Source organism: Chelonoidis abingdonii, chromosome 19, assembly GCF_003597395.2.
Source record: "Chelonoidis abingdonii isolate Lonesome George chromosome 19, CheloAbing_2.0, whole genome shotgun sequence".
NCBI lineage: Eukaryota > Metazoa > Chordata > Testudines > Testudinidae > Chelonoidis > Chelonoidis abingdonii.
In genome coordinates this window covers 5,464,472-5,486,312 of record NC_133787.1, presented here as the reverse complement: position 1 = coordinate 5,486,312, position 21,841 = coordinate 5,464,472, and the positions used below count along the sequence as shown (strand labels likewise).

Genomic DNA, 21,841 nt, shown 5'->3' with positions numbered 1-21,841 from the left:
GCACAACGTGGGGCGTCTTCCCCCAAGATGCAGAGCTGGAGCGCCCCACAGCCCATAGGTGATGCGTACTCTGCTCCCTTGGCCGGCACCCCTCTCCCAGACTACAGCCACTTCAGCACAAACTAGTGTGATAAAGCTCCTCCTCTACCTTGGTGGGTCCTGCGCTTATTGGCCGATTTGCTCACCTCAGAGATTCACCCTGTGAGTCGGGAAACAGCCCAGAGACCTTCCCCTCTGGTAGAAGTCACAGTCCAGGTCAATTCTTCCTGGGTTTGATCAGGAGTTGGGAGGTTTGGGGGGAACCCGGGCCTACCCTCTACTCCGGGTTCTAGCCCAGGGCCCTGTGGACTGCAGCTGTCTAGAGTGCCTCTTGGTACAGCCGCGCGACAGCTACAACTCCCTGGCCTCTCCATGGCCTCCTCCCAACACCTTCTCTATCCTCACCACAGGACCTTCCTCCTGCTGTCTGATAATGGTTGTACTCCTCAGTCCTCTAGCAGCGCATCCTCTCACTCCCAGCTCCTTACACACACCTCACTAACTGGAGTCAGAGCCTTTTTATACAGGTGTCCTGATTAGCCTTAATTAATTCTAGTAACTTCCCAGTTGGCTACAGGTGTCCTAATTAGCCTGCCTGCCTTAATTAGTTCTAGAAAGTTCCTGAGTGTTCTGGAATAGTCCCTGTTATCTTACCCAGGGAAAAGGGACCTTCTTAACCTGGAGCTAATGTATCTACCTTCGACCACACTCTTGTAGCCATCTGGCCTGACCTTGTCACACTAGTTACTGGGATGGGTCAGAACCAGTCCCCTGGAGCCAGCCCCAGCTCTTGGAAAACTGAAGCCGGATCTGAGTCCCAGTGTCTCAAGTGGCCTCACCTTTATCGTGGGCTGAACCCCTGTCCTGGACCCAGGCACTGTGCGGTGTTCAGACTCCAGATCCCAGGTCTGCAGCTTCAGTCCGTCTCCTGGTGGCAGCCAGAGGCCAGTCTCGGGAGTTAGTTACTAGCACTCCCCTCCTGCAAATACAGCCCTGCAGGGTGTGAATGCTCTGCGGGCTGAGTGCCTAGGACTTAGGGCCCCCACCCATGCCCTGTGATCCTGGGGGAAACTGGGTCTTTTTACCCCTATTGCACTCAGATCAGTCCCCATGTCCCGCTCGCCTGTCCCTCCTCCATACCACATATGCCGAGCCCTTCCTCCCTGCCGTGGGCCAGCTGATCTCTCGTTTCTCTCGCCCCTCCTGCACAGGAAGAGCTGGTGAGCAACACGGAGCTGGTGCAGAGCTATCGGCAGCAGATCGGGAGTGTGGTGAACCAATACAACTTGCAGCTGTTCTGGAACATGTACAATAGGTAACTGGCCCTCTCACCTCTCCACAGTGGCACACATCTCCTGCCATGCAGACCAGGCAGAGAGTGGGGACCTCACGGGGTGACCCCTATTGTGCCTCAGGGCTAATGGCCATCGTTAGCTGGGGCCTGGGTGGGGCAGGGCGATGGGCACCAGAGCGGGAATGGGAGGGAGATCTCTGCTCCATCTGCCCAGGTGGCAGCTTTTGGAAACAGCAGGCAGTGGAGCGGAGGATTCCACTGGTGCCACGAAGAGCCCAAGACCATCGTGTGCAGTCCATTGGTTGAGGAGCAGGAGACCCCAGGGGGGGTAGCCATAGAGCCCTGCTGCTCCTGGCCCCTAGGGACGAGGTGCAAGAGGCCATGCCCTGAGAGCCAGGGTGGTACGTGTCGTGTTGCCCTCAGCCAGACTCCCGATATGTAGAGCGGGATTTGCACCCAGCATGCTCCCAGACACAAGCCTTTGGTGACCAGCAGCCAGAGGCATGGAAAGTAGCCCCCAGCATGTCTGGCCTTTCTAGCTTGGCCACCACCCGCTCTCAACGGGACCATAACTGGAGTGGGGCTGTTTACCTGTGAGAGGCAGGTCCTGAGCTGGGCACCCGCATTGCTTAGGGGCTCTTGGGGCGGGAATCAAATTGCAGCTGGGTCGAGCATCACCAAAAATCCAGCTTTGAAGGGAACAAATGGCGAACCTGGTGCCCAAGGTCCTGGGGGAGATTGTCACTGCGCTCGTGTGCTCTGGGCAGTGGGAGACACAGGTAGGCCATGCTCCCAGCAGGGGAGTAGTGGGGCATGTGATCCAGCCCTGCTCTGGGGAGGTGGGATGGGCCAGCCCCACTCTGGGTAGGGGAGCAGTGGGCACATGGCTAGGCCCCACTCTGGGCAGGGGGGTAATTGCAACATCTGGATAAGCTGTGCTCCGGGCAGGAGGGTGGTAGGAGGCTTGCGTATCAGGCCTGCTTCAGGCTGGGGCGTGGTGGGGGCATGTAGGCTGGCCCTTCTCTGGGCAGGGGCAGTGGGGCACACAGGCCATGGGGGACACGTGAGCTGGCCCCTCTCTGGGCAGTGGGCAATGGGACACACAGGCCATGCTGCAAGCAGTGGGGGCACATAGGCTAGCCCCTCTCTGGGCAGTGGGACATGTGGGTAGGATACAAACAAGGGTGATATTATGGCTGGACTCTATGATAGACCGTCTTACCAGGAAGAAGTGGTGGATGAGGCTTTTTTTAAACAACTAACAAAACATCCAAAGAACATGACTTGGTGGTGATAGGAGACTTCAACTACCCAGACATCTGTTGGGAAAATAACACAGCAGGGCACAGATCATCCAACACGTTCTAGGAGTGCACCGGAGACAATTTTTTATTTCAGAAGGTGGAGACAGCCATCAGGGGAGAGGCTGAGCTAGATTTGATTGCGCCAAATAGGGAGGAACTGGTTGGGAATGTGAAAGTGGAAGGCCGCGTGGGTGAAAATGAGGGTGAAATGGTAGAGAGGGATGGTAGGAGGGAAAACAGCACAATAAAGATAATGGATTTCAAGAAGGCAGACTTCAGCAAACTCAGGGAGTAAGTTAGTAAGAGGCATGGGAAGGAAGACTAAAGGGAAAATCAATTATTGGCAGTTTTTCAGAGACATAATTAAGGGCACAAGAGCAAACTATCCCCCTGCGTAGGAAAGATAGGAAGTCTGGCAAGAGACCAGCCTGGCTTAACCAGGAGCTCTTCGATGATCTGAAACTCAAAAAAAGAGTCCTACAAAAAGTGGAAACTAGGTCAAATTATGAAGAATGAATATAAACAAATAACAGAAGTGTGTAGGGACAAAATTAGAAAGGTCACAGCACAAAATGAGATTAAACTAGCTAGAGGCCTAGACGGTAACAAGAAAACAGCCAACAAATACATTAGCAGCAAGAGGAAGACCAAGGACAGGGTAGACCCGTTACTCAGTGAGAATGGGGGAGGAACATAACAGAAAATGTGGAAACGACGAAAGTGCTAAATGCCATTTTTGTTTCAGTTTTCACCAAGAAGGTTAGTAGCGAATGGATGTCTCACATAGTGAGCAGTAGTGAAAGCGAAGTAGAATCTGAGGCTAAAATAGGCAAAGAACAAGTTAAAAATTATTTAGACAAGTTAGATGTCTTGAAGTCACCAGGGCCTGGTGAAATGCATCCCAGAATACTCCAGAAGCTGATTGAGGCGATATCTGAGCCATTAGCGATTATCTCCAAAAACTCCTGGAAGATGAGAGAGATTCCAGAGGACTAGAAGAGGGCAAATCTAATGCCCATCTATTAAAAGGAAGGAATAAGGACAACGCAGGGATTTACAGGCCAGTCATCTTAACTTCAGTACCCAGAAAAATAATGGGACAAATAATCCAGAAATCAATTTGCAAACACTTAGAAGGGGATAAGTTCCATTCAGCATGGATTTCTCAAGACCAAATCATGTCAAACCAACCTAAATGCTGTTTTTGATAGATAAATGAGCGTTGTGGATGGAGGGAAGCGGTAGATGTGGTATATCTTGACCTTAATAAGGCTTTTGATGCTGTCTCGCATGACCTTCTCATAAACAAACTAGCGAAATGCAACCTAGATGCAGCTACTATAAGGTGGATGCGGAACTGGTTGAAAACTCGTTCCCAGAGAGTAGTTGTGGTTCACAGTCAAACTGGAAGGGCATAACGAGGGGGGTCCTGCAGGGATCAGTTCTGGGTCAGGTTCTGTTCAATAGCTTCATCAGTGATTTAGATAATGGCACTGAGAGAACACTTATAAAGTTTGTGGACAATACCAAGATGGGAGTTTGCAAGAGCTTTGGAAGATAGGATTAAAATTCCAAATGATCTGGAGAAACGGTCTGAAGTAAATAGGATGAAATTCAACAAGGACAAATGCAAAGTCCTCCACTTAGGAAGGAACAATCAGTTGCACACGTTCAAAATGGGACATGACTGCCTAGGAAGGAGTATGGCAGAAAGGGATCTGGGGGTCATAGTGGACCACAAGCTAAATATGAGTCGTGTGGCAAATTGCCGGTACTGTTCTCTGGGTCTCGCGCTTTCTCTTCTCTGGGGTAGGTTCAGGGCGATATTGCTTGCCTCTGAACCAGTTCTTAATCACTCCCCTAGTGTCCTTGGAGGAGGGGGAAGTGGAGACGGGAGGGACCTGGCCCCGCCTCGTACTCCAGGTGCCAACCCAGGGGCCTGGTGGTGGTGAACCATTTGACTAGCGGTTTCTTCCCTTGGGTTACTTCCCTCTCATACCCAGCCAGCTTGTGAAGGGGCTTCTCGCCTCTTTCTATACAAGCCCTGGTGCCCCTCTACTAGGGTTTCTGTTGGACTTCCCAATCCACCGCAGCACTCCTCCAAACCTTCTATTTCTCTCTGACAAACTCTTCTCTTCTACAATCTGCACTCTGCTCAAATCCAACCTTTCGTGCTGTTCACTACAGCCCCTGTCTGACTGAACAGGGTTTATATCCCATGACTGGAGTCAGGTGCTCTAACTGGATGTCAGGTGCTCTACACTGGAGTCAGGTGCTCTAACTGGCCACAGCTTGTTCTTATGTTATCCTAAAGCAACGCTTCCTACCCGTGGCAGGGAATAAGGCCCCCTGCTAACACTCTTATGCTGCCCTCTGGCCATGCTGTATCACAGTCAACAGTGTAACGCTGTTGCAAAAAAAGCGAACATCATTCTGGGATGTATTAGTAGGAGCACTGTAAGCAAGATGCGAGAAGTAATTCTTTTGCTCTGCTCTGTGCTGATAAGGCCTCAGCTGGAGTATTGTGTCCAGTTCGGAACACTACGTTTCAGGAAAGATGTGGACAAATTGGAGAAAGTCCAGAGAGGAGCAACAAAAATGATTAAAGGTCTAGAAAATAATGATCTATGAGGGAAGGTTGAAAGAATTGGGTTTATTTAGTCTTGAGAAGGGAAGACTGAGAGGGGACATGATAAAGTACATAAAAGGTTGTTACAAGGAGGGAGAAAAATTGTTCTCTCTAACCTCTGAGGATGGGACAAGAAGCAATGGGCTTAAATTGCAGCAAGGGAGGTTGGGTTGGACATTAGGAAAAGCTTCCTAACTGTCAGGTTAGTTAAGCACTGGAATAAATTGTCTAGCGAGGCTGACGAACCTCCATCATTGGAGGTTTTTAAGAGCAGGTTACACAAACATCTGTCAGGAATGGTCTCATTATTATGTCATCCTGTCTTGAGTGCAGGGGACTGGACTAGATGCTCTGTTGAGGTCTCTTTCAGGCCCACACTTCAGTGATTCTATGCTCTGGGCTGGGGAATGGTGGGGCATGTGAACCAGCCCTGCTTTGGGCAGAAGGTAATGGGCCAAGCCAATCAGCCCCATTCTGGGCAGCGGGTGTCAGGCAAGTGGGTTGGCCCTGCCGCAGACCTGGGGCCATGTGGGGTACACATGGTTGCAATGGCAGGAGGAAGACTGCCAAGAGTCTCGTTAACCCCTCTGACCCTGGGAACTCAGCACGTGTGCCAAGAGTTTGCCATTGTGATATGTGCTGGGGTTTGGAGACCATCACTCCATGTTTCCATGAGTTGGGCTGGGTTCTGCTGCCTTCCTGCACCTCCATCCATCACCATCCCGTGTCCGGACGGAGAGATGCTTTCACGCCGGGGAAGCTGCCGGCGTGCTTTGTCTGTGGGTATTCTGGGAGCTCTGCCATTGTGCTCTGGGGCATTAACCTTTGGCCCCCCTCTCTCTCCCTCAGCCGCAGAGACCTGGACATTAACCGGCCTGGGACTGTCCCCAATGCGAAAACGCTTCGGTAAGTCGCACTCTGGTCCCAGTGGGGCTGAATTGCAGCTGGGTGTTAAAGACCAAGCGCCTGACCACTCTCCTCCTCTTGGTGTTTCTAGCTGCCCCGTCATGCTGGTGGTGGGGGACAACGCGCCTGCCGAAGATGGGGTGGTGAGTAAAGGGCTAAACCCTGTGCTCCTGCTAGGAGGGTCACTGGATGCCCAGACACAGACAGAGACACCCCTCCCCAGCCTGCCACCAGCACACCACCTCCTCCTGGCAGGAGCAGGCATTCCTAGGGCGCTGTCGTGTCCTGCCCAGACCCTTGGCATCCTGTTGCAATACACCAGCCTTCGCACTAGAGGGATTTAAACCGGCTCCAGATTCCCTACCCCTGCTCTCTCTTCTCCACTGAGCGGTTTCTCATTCTCTCACTCCCTGAGAGTCTGTTTCTTCTCGAGTGGGTTGAAAAACAAAATTTGTTGACATTTTTGATTTTCTTTTTCCTTTGCTGTATGTCCCTTTCTTCTCCCTCTCTCAGCATCTCTCTCTTTCTCTTCTCCTCGCTCTCCAGCTGTTTTGCAGAACGAATTCCCATTTTCCACAGGGTTTCCCTCCAGCACCCTTGCATGCCCCCATCCCTGCCACTTTCCTTTCTCTGCCCCCTGCTGTCTCCCCATTCCAGGCAGACACAGAGTAAGTCAGTCCTTCCCTTCAGACACGGGGTGGGGCAGCCTTCGATTCATAGATTCCAAGGCCAGAGACCTTCCCCAACCTAATTCCCAGAGCAGATCTTTTAGAAAACCAGCCAGTCTTGATTTTAAAGTTACCAGTGAGGGAGAATCCATCATGATCCCTGGTGTAGTTCCAATGGTTAAAAACATACGGCATGGAGGTGTGGCGGGAATCCTTGGCGCTCTGCTCTCTGACCTTCCTCAGCTCTGCTCTTCTCCTTGACAGGTGGAGTGTAACTCCAAGCTGGATCCAATCAACACTACGTTCTTGAAGGTAATCTGAGTCCGTCAGCCATCTGCCCACTGCGGGGGGGTTGGCCATGAGCCGGGGCTGAGAGCGGTGCAGACTTCTCCCCCTGATTTCTGCCGGCACCTATTGGCCTGCCTTGGTATTCCTCTCCCAATTTTCCCCACAGCTCTGCCAACACCCCTCAGTCATGCTCTGGAGTTCCCTGCTAGCCCAGCCTGCACCCATCTCCAGCTCTGCCAACTCTCCTTAATCCTGCCCTGCAGTTCCCCCGCTACACCAGGCCTGGCCCCCCCCAGCTCTGCCAACGCCCCTCAGTCCTGCCCTACAGCTCCCCGCTATGCCAAACCTCTCCTGCATGTCCCTCTCCCAACCTGAGTCCTCCCAACTCAGGTAGCAGGACTTGCTAGCTGTCCCTCCATGGACATGGCAGACCTCTCCCAGGAGTGGGCTGCAGAAATGGCCCCGCCGTGTCCCTGCGGCCTGTCCCCCGCACACAGATGACTGGGGCATTCTAGTGGGGAAAGGGCTCTATGGGCACCTTGTCCATCCCCCAACCACTCCTGAGCGCCCATGCCCACCTTGCTGGGTGCCCCCATGCAGTCAGGTTGGAAGAGGGTCCCTGCAGACTGCCCCGGCAGCCACTGAAATGTCCATGCAGCAGGTGGGCTGGGGTTGGGGGGCTGGACTCTGAGCCCAGGTGCCAGTAGAGGTGTCCCTGGGGCCCTCCGCTAACAGAGTTCTGTTTTCGCCTCCAGATGGCCGACTCTGGGGGGCTCCCACAAGTCACACAGGTGAGTCCTCCAGCCGCCTGCCCCCACTCTTTCTCCTCCCTTTCCCCACCCCGGTCCTCAGCCCCACACCACCCTGGCTCTGTGCTGCTCCTGGAGCAGCAGGCACAGGTGTCTGGGGGGTGGGGGTGGGGGGTAGGATCCCTGCCCAAAGGGCTCAGTGAACTGCCCCTGCTGCTCTGCCCAGGCCCTGTAGAGGCCCCTGCTCTGCTCTGCTGCCATGGGGGCTTGGGGTGGCCCCTCACCCTGGCTAATATGGGGAGAGGGATAGCTCAGTGGTTTGAGCAGTGTCCTGCTAAACCCAGGGTTGTGAGTTCAATCATTTAGGGAACTGGGGTAAAAATCTGTCAGGAGGTTGGTCCTGCTTTGAGCAGGGGGTTGGACTAGATACCTCCTGAGGTCCCTTCCAACCCTGATATTCTGTGTGCAGAGTCCACCTGGCTGGTCAGAGACTAAGCCCGGCCTGGGGGCGGGGGCATCCCTACTGCCCAGGAGAGGGGGAAATCCACCCCCAGCCTCCCCATGGCCTGGGAAGGGGGGTTACCGGGGAGGGGCTTCCGGGGATGGGGTCTCGTGGCCTGGGTTTGGTGAGGGAGGGCTTCAGTCTGTGTCCCAGCAGCAGCCAGTGGCTCCTCCTGCCCTTTCAGCCTTGTTTTCCTTCTCTCTTCCTCCAACAGCCTGGAAAACTGACCGAAGCCTTTAAGTACTTCCTGCAAGGGATGGGTTACAGTAAGTGCAGGTGCCAGGTGTGTGTGGGTGTGTGTGGCGGGGACGGGTGTGCGCAGCGTGGTGGGAATGTGACCTACCCATGGGGCTGTGTGTAAACATTTGTGCATGCTGGTGTGCGTAGTTGTCTTTCCCACTGCTCTGTGTGTGTAACGGCACAAGTTGGGTGGATGGGCACATGCCTACAGGGGTATGGGGGGAGTACCCAGATCTGTGTGTGCGACACACTCAGCCTGGCACAGTGCAGTGCCCGGAGCCCCCGGCACGCCAGCGCTCTGCCCCCAAGGCGCTGTGCTGGCAGCACGGTGGTTCAATTTAAGTTGCCCCCTGTCCTGCCTGCATAGAGTCACTGCCCATTGTGTGAGCATGTGCCCTTGGCTGGAAGTCCCTGCTAGGCTCCTGGGCCGAGGGAACCCAGGAGGGGAGAACCGAGCTGGTTTTCAGCACTCAGGGTGTGTGAGAAAAGCACAGATCAGTGAGACAACATGGCTGCCTCCCCATGGGCTCTCTGGGCGCCACGCTCAGTCCCTGCTCTTTGCAGATTAATTAGCGTTGCTCTGCTCTCCAGGGACAGGGGCAGCAGGTAGCCCCTTGGAGGCAGGCAGGCAGGCAGAGAGCCCTTAAAAAGCCAGTCCCAGTCCAAGGGGCCTGGTCTCCCTCGGTGCTGAGCACCCACTGACTGGTGGGAGCTGTGGGCACCTCAGGATCAGGCCTTACGGCAAAGGGCATCAGAACTTCCTTGCGAAACAGGTCATGTAGCGGGGGAATGCGGGGAGGGGACGTCCCAGGCCCGGCACTACCCTGCCTGCTGCCCAGCAGCCCCCTTGCCACCAACACTGCTGCCACCTTCGAGCAGGACAAAGGGGCCTGTACCCAGGGGAAGGGCAGGACCTGGCCTGGCACTGAGGGGTGTCAGAGCCAGTTCTGATTCCACAGTGGGGGAATGGAAGGGGATGGGACTGAGCTGAGATTCCCCTGACCCCTCTGCTCTCTCAGGCCTTGGCCACTCTGGGGTGTCTGGGGAGTGGCCAGGAACCAGCATTGCTTCATTCTGGCTGCCCCTAGCAGAGACCCGTGCAGAGCCTTGGATGGTTCTGGGAGACAGGCAGAGACGTGGGGGTGAGCGTTGTCCAGTCAGATTGTGACTTTCCCTGCCTTGTGCACATCTCTGGGCTAGCCCCCAGGAGAGAGCGAGTGTGTGTGAGTATAGCTAGGGGGTGTAGTGGGGGGGGAGTGTACAGATGGGGGATGGGTGTGTATGTGGGGAGGTATAGACAGGGTGTGTGGATGCGTAGGGGTGTGTGGGTGGGTGTAGAGATGGGGTGAGTGTGTGTGTGTAGATGGGGTGTGTGGGTGTAGATGGGGTGTGAGTGGGTGTAAATGGGGGTATGGTGTGTGTGTGGGGGTATGTGCGTGTGTGTAGATAGGGTGTGTGGGTGTAGACGGGGTGTGAGTGGGTGTAAATGGGGAGTAGGGTGTGTGTGTGTAGAGATAGGGTGGGTGTGTGCGTGTGTGTGTAGATGGGGTGTGTGGATGCATAGAGATGGGGTGCGTGTGTGTGTGCGCGCACGCGCGTGCAGGGCCGGCTCCAAGTGGTGCCAAAAAAAAAGCTGCGGCAGCGCAATCGCGCCGCTCCACCCTTCAGCAGCAATTCGGCAGCTCGTCCTTTGCTCCAAGAGGGAGTGAGGGACTTGCTGTCGAAGACCCGGACCTGCCACCCCAACAGCGGCCAGAGGGCTGCCCCTTGGTATTGGCCACCCGAAGCACCTGCCTCTTTAGCTGGTGCCTGGAGCCAGCCGTGTGTGTGTGTGTGTCTGTGTGTAGATGGGGTGTCTGTGTGCGTAATCCTTTTGCCGTCTGTCTGTCTCCCTCTTGCTCTCTCCGTGTTGTGGTTGCCGTTCCGTTTCTTTGGGTTTTGGGGGAGGTCGAATGCTGACTCTCTCTTTCTGTCCCAACGTCTCTTGTCTCCCCTCCCCCCGCTCTTTCTCTCTCTCTCTCCCTTAGTTGCGTACTTGAAGGATCGGAGGCTGAGTGGAGGAGCAGGTACCCCCGTCACTGCTGCTCACCCTCCTCCCCATCAGCTGCATGCGCCCCCGACTCCATGTGCATTGCTGCGGGGGGTCTGTGCTCCCAGGCCAACCCCCAGCCGCCCTGCAGTCCCACCCTCTCCAGGAAAGGAGGGGTGGCAGACAGAGCTGTAGAGGCTTCCCAGAGTGGGAGAGGCTCAGGCAAGCTGTGGAAGAGGCCAAGGGACGGGACTAGGCTTTGGGGGTGGGGGAATAGCTGCTTGGGGTAGGCAGGGTGGGGAGCATCCTCCCTGCTTGGAATCCAACCCCTTGGGATCTCTACCCGCAGCTGGAAATAGGCACTAAGGGGCACCTGTTCATGGCAGCATCCCCCACTCCTGCTGCTGGCAGTGGCTGGTGCTGCTGTGGCACCTGGTGCCGCTGGGTGCTCCATTCGCCGGGGCTAGTGGCCAGCTGTGGATTTTGCTTGTGTGTTGGTGGTAAGGGTGGGAGCACAACTGGGAAGCTCAGGGCTGCTACATGTTTCCCCAGGTGGGTACAGGCTGCTGCCCCCACCTGCACTGGAGAAGCAGCCTGGCAGGTGGGCTGGCTCGAGGGGTCGCAGGGCTACTGCCCCTCGCTTCCAAGAGCCCTGAGCTGTTTGCAAAGGCTGGAGAGGTGTTAGTGGGGAGAGGAGGGGATGATTCCTCTGGCCTGGGACCATTCCTGTGCCGCTTCTCCATGCCCTCCCAGGGAGGCAGGAGAAGGCTGCTTAACCTGGGACCCCAAACCAGGGAGGAGACCCCTTGGCTGGTCTAAAGGCCAGGACTGCAGCAGCAAATCAGTTCTCTGATGATCTCCTCCCCTGGCTCTGCTGCACCGAACTGGATCTTTTGCCTCCTGGCTGCTCTACGGCCCAGGACGCCGGCTCAGCTGCAGCAGGGAGTCCTGGCGAACATGCTTCCTATTTCAGGGAAGATTTAGGGATGTTCTGTCCTGGTAAAGTGCGTTCAGAGCCCACCTGATGGTGCGCTGGGGACTGTGGAAACACCACCATGAGAATAAATTAGCTGCTTTTCTTGGCCGCACATGTAAGGTCTTTCCAAACCTTATGCAAATGGGACTCTCAGAACAGCATCACGGCACAAGAGTGTCTGCTGGATGTTGGGGGAGTGGTGGGCGTACAGCTTTCCCCAGGGGGTTGTGACTCTGAAATCCAGCAATGGGCTAGTGCATGAGAGCCAGAGAGAGACCAGCCTGCTTTCATGCCCCCCCAGATGTAGACAAATGGCACAGGTGGGCTAATGTGGTTTCCATCCCACTTTGGCTCTTACTCCCACATCCGTTGGGAATAAGCCGCATTCACAAAATGTAGCTGGACTAGTTCATTGCTGCAGGGGGTGTGTCCTTCCTGACATATGCTCTGGGGGGTCCCAGTCTGACAGGATGGGGACAGGAAGGATCCCATTTCCCATGTCCATTTAGCACAGAACGGTCTCCCCTATTATACCCTCTCTGTAGGGAGCAGCTCCAAGTCAGTGTTCCCCTCCCCTGGTGCCAGGCAGAACCTCCATGGTCTCCTTTGTGGATAATATGCCCTATAGGGTAAAATTGCACCACACAGTGATTGAAAAGCTGGGTGGAGCAGTGCAGAAGGCTGAAACCTCCTTGCGCCCGCATTTAAGGCACAAGACAAGTCTCCACCCCTTGTGCATTGCACTAGGAGGGATATGTTTCACCAAAGCCCCGATCATCGTGAGTGCACGGTGGCATGCCGGCGTTCTTGTGCGTGGGGATTTTCACGGCCATCTCAGAGGCTCTGTGCGTACAGCCCGGCTAGTGTACCAGTTGGGTGTTAAGGCCCAGATCCTCAGTGTAGAACACCTGACTGCCCAAAGGGGCAAAATATCACATGTTAAAACCTCTCATGCAAACTCCTACCAGGAATTGTTGGAGGCTGGGGTGCAGCCCCTCTAATAGTCTGTTCCTACACAGTCTAGAGTGCTCAGCTCCAAACGTATCTGGGCTTAGCAGCAGGAATCGCGCCCCCCCAAACACCATCCCAGTGACAGATGGATTAATGGACCCCCGCTGCCCTCCATCATAGGCCGGTAGCAGCCCATCTCTTGTAACACCGCATGCTTCAAGCTTGAGCAGTTGGAAGCTGGCATCTCAGTATGCAGAGGCTGAGAGAATGGCGCTTCACTCGATGGGCTGGAGAGCCTGTCACTTCACCAGTGTCGGCTTCGCTTGTGTGTCATTTCTGCTTGAGTCCTTGCAGGCCCCGGGTGAAATCCCTAACCGTCTTTTTCTCCCTCTCTCCGCATCTCTTTCCCCCCCCTTCCTCCAGTGCCCTCGGCCAGCATGACCCGGCTGGCCCGCTCCCGCACTGCCTCCCTCACCAGCGCCAGCTCGGTGGATGGCAGCCGCCCCCGGGCCTGCACCCACTCGGAAAGCAGCGAGGCCATGGGGCAGATCAACCACACCATGGAGGTATCGTGCTGAGGATTTTGGTCCCTCCGCCGTCTCCTCCTCCTCCTCCTCTTCCTCCTCCACCGGAGACATTTAGCATCGTTCTGCATCGAGTCACCATCCAAACGGCCATCCTGTTTGGCTCCCAGCAGTTACCGTGTTGGAGTTTCTTCTTCTTTCTCGTCGGGTTTTTCCCCCCCCTTTTAATATTACATAAAACCGGGGAAAGGGGAAGCACCATTGTAAGACCGACGGTTCAGTCCACCTCTAGCTATAGCTGCAACTTTGAATTAGTGACGTTATCCTGTTGTCAGTCAAGCAGTAACAAATCTCTTCACCGGTCAGGTCCGTAGGGTTCTTCCGTGCAGTTGGTTGGGAGAGGCTCCTGAGCTGAGCTCTTGGCAGAGGCAATGGGTGTTGGCTTCGCCCAGCCACTTATGTAGCTTGTTAGCCAAAGGCTTAGTTTCCTAAGGTCACCGGTGAGAAGTGTCAGTGAATTGGCCAGCGGCAGGAAAGCTCAAGCAAGCACGTAATCCCGTAGGTGTCCATGGTCTCCGAAAGGCTCATCACAATTCTTTCACATGCGGTGGGGTGTTCATAACAATCTGGGTTGGTTTGTTTAAATAAACTGCTAAGGGTTAAATGTAGCATGGCCCCCCCTTCCAGTGATCACCACCACCGTTTTTTTTTCTCCGATTGACCTGTCCCTGGGAGAATTGAACCTAGGATCCCAAGAGCTAAAAGCATGAGTCCCTACCACTTGAGCTAAAAAGACCCCCTCAATTAGCCATAGTACACTCCCAAACTGCTATACATGGTTCAGCCACTAGAGGGGAACAAAGACCCGCACAATGTTGACATGTTGTTGAGTGTCACTGGGAGCGGTCCCCAAGGTAGTGTCCATTCATCATTGGGTTAATGTGGGAGATGGGGAGGAAGAACCAAAAAGGGCTTGAGAAATCCCGGTTTGGAAATGTTGCTGCCCACGGGGATTTAATCCTGGTCATGCTGAAAACTAAGCATTTGCCTAGCCATGGAAAGAGCAATATGAAAGGTAGCTGTCCTGCAGAATGGCTCCCTGAGCCCTTCCTTCCTAGCCCTCTGGCCTGTCCATCCAAAACAGGAAGTAGAATTGTTTTAAGGAAGGAAGTGACATGTCATGAGGACTGGGCATTAGCCCCTCCCCTACAAGACACAAACACTCCAGTGCTGCTGGAGTGAGAGCTGTAAAAACATATAATAAAAATAACTGTGTCCCAAGAAATACCTGCACTAAAGAGACTCGGCAATCTCTGCCTTTTCTGGTTCCCGTAAAGGGTGCAAGTCACAGGATCTTAAATGTGCCCCGGATGCATTTAGAAACAATGAATAGTCGTGCATGGGCCAGTGCTATAAACTAAGCTCCCAGGTGCTCCATGGCAGGACGGAGCCCAGGGCTGCCCATGCAGGCACTTGTGACTCATACACACACACGTCCCTTTTACAATTGTTTTTTTGCAGGAAGGACAATCAACGACCGTAACCAAAAACAGACTAAACTCCTCAGCAGTCTCTGCGCCTCCCCCTCCCTCCCATACTGATCCAAGGTTCAGAAGGGTAAAGGTCCATCCCGGCTCCCGGCAGCGCTGCCAGGAGCAGGATGTTGGGGCTAGAGAATGGAGGAAACTTACGCAGGGGGCAGGTGGTGGCTATTTTCATGACAGGGCTGTGGCTGTGCAGGTTCCTTTCTCCCTCGCTTTGTGAGGTCTATTCTTGCTCTCCAGAAAGGCTGTTAGAAGCAGATGCTCCAGAAGCCTATAGGAAGGGTCCAAAGGCTCACGGGGCAGCTGCTATTGTTCTGTTGGTGGACGACTCTGCTTTCTCTTCAGTTCGTATAAATCTTTCGCCTTTTACTGGCCACGTGCTGGGGACAGCCTGCCCAAGGGACAAAAGCAGGGCTTAATTTGTGCCAGAGCTCGCCAAGGCCGATTCCCGGCACCTCTAGCTTTGGCAGTTCAGAGCCCCAGCACTTCTGGGCTTGCCACATCAGTTATGAAAGTAAAAACATTGCTTGAGCCCTGGTACCTCTTTCATCACAAATTGAGCACTGGACAAAAGCATCTTCCAGGGTGTTTGTACAGCACCTGCCACAGCTGGGCTAAGTTCTAGCAAACGGGTGATGCATCTTTATGTGCCTGGGCCATGACTTCATTGGGTGTTGCGTGCATACCACAAGCAGGCGGCATGGCCTCCGGAAATGCGCCTCTCCTGCTGACCGTGTGTTCTTTTCTAGCTGAATTAAGTCAGTAATTTGTCCCGGCTCATTCTGTTTACTGTTAGTCTAGGTGAATTGGGCTTTGAACTTGGCATCCTGTGCCCACTGCTAGGCAGGCGTGAGGCCTTGTTTCTCGGCGTTGTGCCAGTGTTGCTGTGGTTGGCACAGTGGACTCAGGGCAAGTGGATACCAGCTTTTCTGGGGATATTTGAGTCTGCATCAGTCAGTGTTTTGCCCCCCAGATTCTGGGGGGAATCCCACTGGAAACCCCCCGAGCCAACACCTCTCCCCACACGCCCCATTCTCATTGTGTCGGACTCATTTGTCGCTCGGCATTCCACGCTGGCGGCTGTCCAGGGCTTGGTTCTTCCTCAGTGTTGTGGCTCGATCCAGTCCGAGTTGGTGAGGTTTCTATGTGTCTGTGATCCGTCCCGAGGGATTGGGGCTGAGTGTGGTTTGGGTCTGGTGCACAGGATGTGAATGCAAATTGCACTGTAACAAATCCAGGTCTCTGTGCTGTATGGCCGCTCCGACTGTCATGATGACAGTGGGGAACTGAACACAGATCCTCTTGTTCCAAAAGCCCAGCCCCACCCACTCGAGCTAAAGGAGAATCTCTGTGAGCTGTTAGCAGTACGGGGCCCATGACATGCAGCTGAGCTATTTTGATTCTGTCTGGTAAATGGCTTTCAGCCAGTTTGTTCCAGGGTTTACTAGTTGGTGTGTTGGGAGTGGAAATTTCCCTAGTCTCACCTGCCGATGGGATTCCCTTGGTTGTCAGCGGCTTGTGTGCAGAGGGTGAAGAGTGCTTGGGAGGGCATCTGGGGTAAGGGGAGCTACATTATCATGTACTTTGTATATAAGGGCTGCCTAAACTTCATGTTAGCCCCGCATGGTCACCTGGCTGTGGGGCTGTGCCCCCAAAACCCCATCCCAGCATCGGCTGGGTATAGCCCGCGTGCAGTTCCTCTGCGTGGCTCTAGAACCAGCCCTGGGAGGCAGGGAGAGAAACAAAAGCTGACCTTGCACATTCCTGGGACCAGCCACCGTCTCCTTGCACCATGTCCCAGGCAAAAGTGAGTCGCCAAGGGAGGCCACAAACCAGTGAGCCCAGGTGTGAGCAATGCCCGCATGGCAGTGCCATATTTTCTATGTCAGGATGAGAACCCTCCACTTCCTGTTGCATTGCCCCTGGGCCAGAGGAGGGGGGAAACGGACCGCAAGGTGAAGTCCAAGGGACTACAGAAGCCCATGAGGAACACATCCAGTGGCATTCTGTGCCATTTCAGCCAGTGAATGCTAGCTCACTGCGCTGGAAGGCTGCTGAGCCAGTTAAGAAGGACCTGAGCATGCACCATCTCAGATGCTGGGTCTCCAGTCCCTTTGACCCACCCATCTTCCATTCTGGCCCTTTGTGACCACATAGCCCCTGCAGGGCACCTCAGCAGCCTGGCTTGCCACACTAGGAGCTGGAGGGAACAGATCCAAAGCTGATCATACTAGCAGCAAGAAGAAATTCTATTAGAGAGAAAAAAGAGAGACAGCATTAAACATCCCGTGGTGTTCCAGACACACTGTCTCTTTCATGCATATGCTATCTAGGAGAGTGTGCGTCTCTGACCTCTGCTTACCGTATGGATAAATACAGAACACATGCACCACACACACACACAGTGCATTTAAATGGTAGGACATCACCACAAGCATTCTAGCAACTGTCTGTTGTGGATTAGTTTGTCCCGGACTCTGTTTTTCCGTGTGCTTCCTTCTGAACATTTAAATGTGAATGTTTGACAGCTAGTAGGAATTCTTTTTACTGTAGATAATGCTGCAATTTTTCTTGTTTTTTTTTTTTTAGTGTGTCCTTTCAGGTAATATATATAAATACCTATACGTAATATATATATTGGATTTTCCTCCTCCCCCCCTCTTTCGTTCTTGTAGCAACTGGTAACAAATGTGTGGTTTTAACATTTACGGTGTTCTGGCTGTAATTTTGTTCTGGGTTTGTTTTTAAAGTTTTTTTCCTGGTTAAGGTGGAATTTACTGAATTTCAGACTTCTGTATGAGGTGAATCCTTATATTTTTGTGCATTAAGATGGTTGATGCTCAGAAAGTTGCATTGATGCCATGGTATTTACAGATGACTACAAAAACGTAAACTGGAACAAAAAATGATTGATGTAGAAAGGATTACTGTGTCAAACACTAATAAAGACATTAAGAAGAACCTAGCAGACTCTCCTGCTTTTGTATCTATCAGTGTTATGTTTATCTTTGTACTAACCTCCAGGGACCAAAATGTGGGGTGGCGAGGTGATTACTGCAGGGCAGGTAGACAACTCTGGAGAAGTATCTAGATTGGTCAGACTGGGTTCAAGAGGCCCAAGAGATAAAGAGCTTGTGGCATGTCTCTAAAATCTGACTTAATCTTGGTTCCACGGAAATCAATGGCACTGAATTCCTAGTAGTAGAATCCAGCCCTTCACAAGCATGTTGGGTTGAGAAGCAAAATGCATCATGTTCCTGGCAATGAGTTTGGCTAGGAGCCTTTCAGAATAAACAGGAAACCTTGTTCTCTTCTGTCTGCCCTGGAGTTCCCCTATCAGGGAGCTGGGGGAAGACGGGAGGGGTCCCTTCAGAGACCTTTGGGGAGTTGTCTAATCATCACCTTCCCTCTAAAAGGGCTTCATCGGAATAAGGCTCCTATTTTAGCAACACGTATGCAGTAAAGGCGAGCGGGGTCATAAGGGATTGAATGGGATTAGGAACCTTGGTCTCATAGCTGTATTATACTGTACCCTTATGTGATGGGGTGTGTGGATCTTCACTCTGACATGGGAGCTAGAAGGGCCAGGGCCGAAACAAGTAGGACAGGTCTCAGGTATGTATATTCCTTACGGATGGCCTGGGAGCTATTTTCTCCTACTGTCACTAGAAGTCTGAGTTAGTGTCTGACACTTGGCCTTCTGTAGTAAGTCGCAGTTCCTGCTGACACCTCCAAAGGAATGTGGGACGTAGAGGAAGGATGGGCCAGGGGTTAGGGTGCCACACTAGGATTTTGCAGATCTCTTCTCCATAGGCTTCCTCAAAACCTCTGGTCAGCTCCCATCTAACCCTACAGTTCTGCCAGTGGGCATACGCAAAGCCACCTACCTCCTGACACACTCTGGTAGGAGGCATTCCCCTGCCTATTTCATCAGCAGGTCTGACCCTGTAGACATTCAGAGGCTCCCTTTAAATCCATTGACACCAGCATCCTGTTCTGCTTCCTTTAGCTAAATGGTTGAAGCTAAGCAAGCCAGCGGTAGCATCCACCAAGCTACATGTCAGTGTGTCTGACACCACTTCTTAAGAGGGGAAACAAATGAGATGGGCCCAAGGTTTTGCCAAGTCAGTGCGGCAGTGACTAGAGCGTGTGGCCGCAACCCCAGGAAGGCAGCTGGGCTGCTCTCATAACCATCCACTCTGAGAACAGATTTAGCTCACTTCACCCACTTCTTACTGCAAACAGCAGCAGCAACGGGGTTGAATTTTAATTCAACTGGAAACTTCTGAAACCAGAACACTGAGGCCAAGTGTTTCCAAAGGGCCCACGGGCTGGACTGCCTTGAACACCTGCCCTCTGGAAAACAGGCTCCTTTGGGGCTTCTCCCCACTCCCCGCAATCACTCCCCTCCCGCCCCCCGGACTCCCAAAGCTCTGTGCGCTCTTTGGGGAGAGCCTCCCACGAGAGCCCTAGGCACCCAGCCCCACGGGCTGCGCATGGACCCCATGCAGCCCAGCACTGGAAGGGTTTGTCCTGCCAGAACGACCCCACTGACTCCCAGGGCCTGGGGCTGCCTCCGGCTGCTGCCCCCCGCCCCGCGAGGCTGCACTTTACTGGTGGGGGGGGATCCTGGCCAGTAAGGCGCGTCCCCCGCCTGCTACCTTGGGCCTCTCCCAGCCCCCACCCGCTCTTATACACCAGCGCCCAGCTGGGTCATTGCACAGCCCCGCCGCCAGGCGGCCCCTAGGGCTGGGGAGGGGCGGGGCCTGCAGCTGTGGGCCCATCTCGGCCCCCGTAAGCGCAGGGGGCGTGGCCTGCCCCAGACCGGAAGGCGGCCCCGGTGCTGGGGAACCGCGTGGAAGCGGCGGTCGCGGCTCCGTCCCACCCCCGAGGCCGGAGATGGCGACGGCGGCGAAGAGGCCCAAGGTAGCAGGCGGGGGACGCGCCTCTGGGGGCTCGGGAGGCTGCAGCACTGGGGGGGCCGGAGCGAGCGAGCTCCGTGAGGTGGGGCGGGACCCCCGCCCCCGAGAGATGCCGGGGACTCCGGCTGGAGGAGAAGCGCCGCGGAGCGGGGGCGGGCCCGGTTCCCCAGGGAGCGGTGAAAGGGGCAGCTGCCTGCTCCACATGCCCCTCCCAGGGCTCAGCTCCGTCTGGAGCCACTGCGGAGTGAGACGCGTTTACACCGGAGTGAGGAAGAAGCGGAGCTCCCAGGCTTGGCTGGGCAGGGCCGAGGAGGGAGCGGCGGGCTCGGCTGCAGCCAGTAATTACTGAGGCGGGGTGGGGAAGCCTGTGGGTAGCTGAATCCATCATCTCTATCAGAAAGGGGGTCTGACTTGGGTAGGGGGCCTTGGCTTTTAACCTGTATATTGACACTTAACTAACCCAACAGCTGGTCGCTGTTATCGGGGCTACGGGTGAGAGGGAAGAGTCAGCCCCTGCCTTCATTAACTTAAAATCTACTTCAGGTGGGTTAAAGGCTGAATCTGAGATAGGTGGTGGCCAGTAGGGTGACAAAGTTTGCAGATGTTACTAAATTACTCAAGATAGTTAAGTCCAAAACAGACTTGGGAGAGATACAAAGGGATCTCGCAGAACTGGGTGACTGGGCAAGAAAATGGCAGATGGAATTCACTGTTGATAAATGCAAAGTAATGCATACTGGAAAACTTAATCCCAACTATCCATATAAAATGATGGGGTCTAAATTAGCTGTTACCGCTCAAGAAGGAGATCTTGGAATTGTGGATAGTTCTCTAAAAACATCTGCTCAATGTGCAGCAGCAGTCACAAAAGCAAACAGAATGTTAGGAACTGCTAGGAAAAGGATAGCGAATAAGACAAAAAATATAATGCCTCTATATAAATCCCTGGTACGCCCACATCTTGAATACCAGGGCAACCAGAACTGTGCACATCTCCAAAAAGATAGATTAGAATTGGAAAAGGCACAGAGAAAGGCAACAAAAATGACAAGGGGTATAGAACAGCTTATGAGGAGAGATTATAAAGACTGGGGTTGTTCAGCTTCAAAAAGAGAGAATTCAGGGACACTATGATGGATGTCTGTAAAATCATGACTGGTGTGGAGAAAGTGAATCAGGAAATGTTATTTACCCGTTCACATAACACAAGAACTAGGGGTCACCAAATTAAATTAACAGGCAGCAGGTTTAAAACAAAGGGAAGTATTTCTTCACACAGCGCACAGTCAGCCGGTGGAACTTGTTGGCAAGGGATGTTGTGAAGGCTAAAAGTATAACTGGGTTCAAAAAAGAATTAGATACGTTTACGGAGGACAGGTCCAGCAATGGCTATTGGCCAAGATGATCAGGGACACAACCCTGTGTTCTGGGTGTACCTAAACCTCTGTTTGCCATAAGCTTGGAATGGGCGACCGGGGATGGATCACTCAATAATCGCACTGTTCTGTTTGTTCCCTCGGAAGCACCTGGCATTGCCACTGTCGGAAGACAGGCTACTGGGCTAAATGGATCTTTGGTCTGACCCAGTATGGCTGGTCTTATGAAGATTAAAATCTGAAAACGAAATCAGACCAACCTTTTCACCTTGCTCAGATTAGCAACAAATATATAGGGCTAGTGAGTCAGAAAAACACCTGAACAAAGCAACTTGACTCTAGAATACAGGTTTTAGGTGGAACCTTTCTGTGGAGCTAGCCAAACGGTTTTCAATAATTTTCACTAGGAAAGTAGCTCCCTTTAATTAGCAGCTTAGTCATGAACCAGCCCTGATTTCTGCAAATCTATTTGACTGATACTTGTTACGGGTTGTTTGCGGACTGTCCCCTTTGACCATTGGCTGTTTTGTGTTGTATGAATGGCTGTGCAGTCTTGGTTATGCTCCCTCATTGGGTAAGTGACACTTTGAGCTTGTCTACACTTCCGCTTACAGTGATGGGATGTACGTCACTCAGGGGTTACATTGATTTACGCGGTAACGCAGACAGGCCCTTTGTAACACTCTTCTAGAATGAACTCTTGGACCAGAATGATGCAATTTGAAACATTTGGGATTAGCGAAGGATTAGACACCTTCACGGGCTAGCCAAGTGATTGTGAGTGACAATAATGGCCCACAAATCCTTGCAAACGGAGCTCTGTGCTCTGATTGAGGGGGGGTGTCATAAACAGATAGCTAAGGGTTAATGTTTCTTTTACCTGTAAAGGGTTAACGAAGG

General features: G+C 53.4%; 2 protein-coding genes across 7 annotated transcripts in view; both read left to right on the top strand.

The window, feature by feature from the left end:
* Window positions 1-13,976, top strand: part of NDRG4 (NDRG family member 4) — an 87,951-nt gene extending 73,975 nt beyond the window's left edge. For 3 of the 5 annotated variants that reach the window (XM_075073795.1, XM_075073794.1, XM_075073796.1), the window contains 8 exons: window positions 1,251-1,354; window positions 6,116-6,172; window positions 6,264-6,315; window positions 7,105-7,152; window positions 7,884-7,919; window positions 8,594-8,655; window positions 10,647-10,685; window positions 12,999-13,976. In XM_075073795.1, the coding sequence (XP_074929896.1) occupies window positions 1,251-1,354; window positions 6,116-6,172; window positions 6,264-6,315; window positions 7,105-7,152; window positions 7,884-7,919; window positions 8,594-8,655; window positions 10,647-10,685; window positions 12,999-13,473 (873 nt within the window). In that variant the 3' untranslated portion in view covers window positions 13,474-13,976. The remainder of the gene's footprint in view (window positions 1-1,250; window positions 1,355-6,115; window positions 6,173-6,263; window positions 6,316-7,104; window positions 7,153-7,883; window positions 7,920-8,593; window positions 8,656-10,646; window positions 10,686-12,998) is intronic. The other 2 variants (XM_032785146.2, XM_032785155.2) reach the window with 2 other exon arrangements.
* Window positions 13,977-19,478: 5,502 nt separating this feature from the next.
* The window catches only part of SETD6 (SET domain containing 6, protein lysine methyltransferase), a 25,377-nt gene continuing 23,014 nt past the window's right edge, over window positions 19,479-21,841 (top strand). For both annotated transcript variants that reach the window (XM_032785258.2, XM_032785255.2), the window contains exon 1: window positions 19,479-19,569. In XM_032785258.2, the coding sequence (XP_032641149.1) occupies window positions 19,543-19,569 (27 nt within the window). In that variant the 5' untranslated portion in view covers window positions 19,479-19,542. The remainder of the gene's footprint in view (window positions 19,570-21,841) is intronic.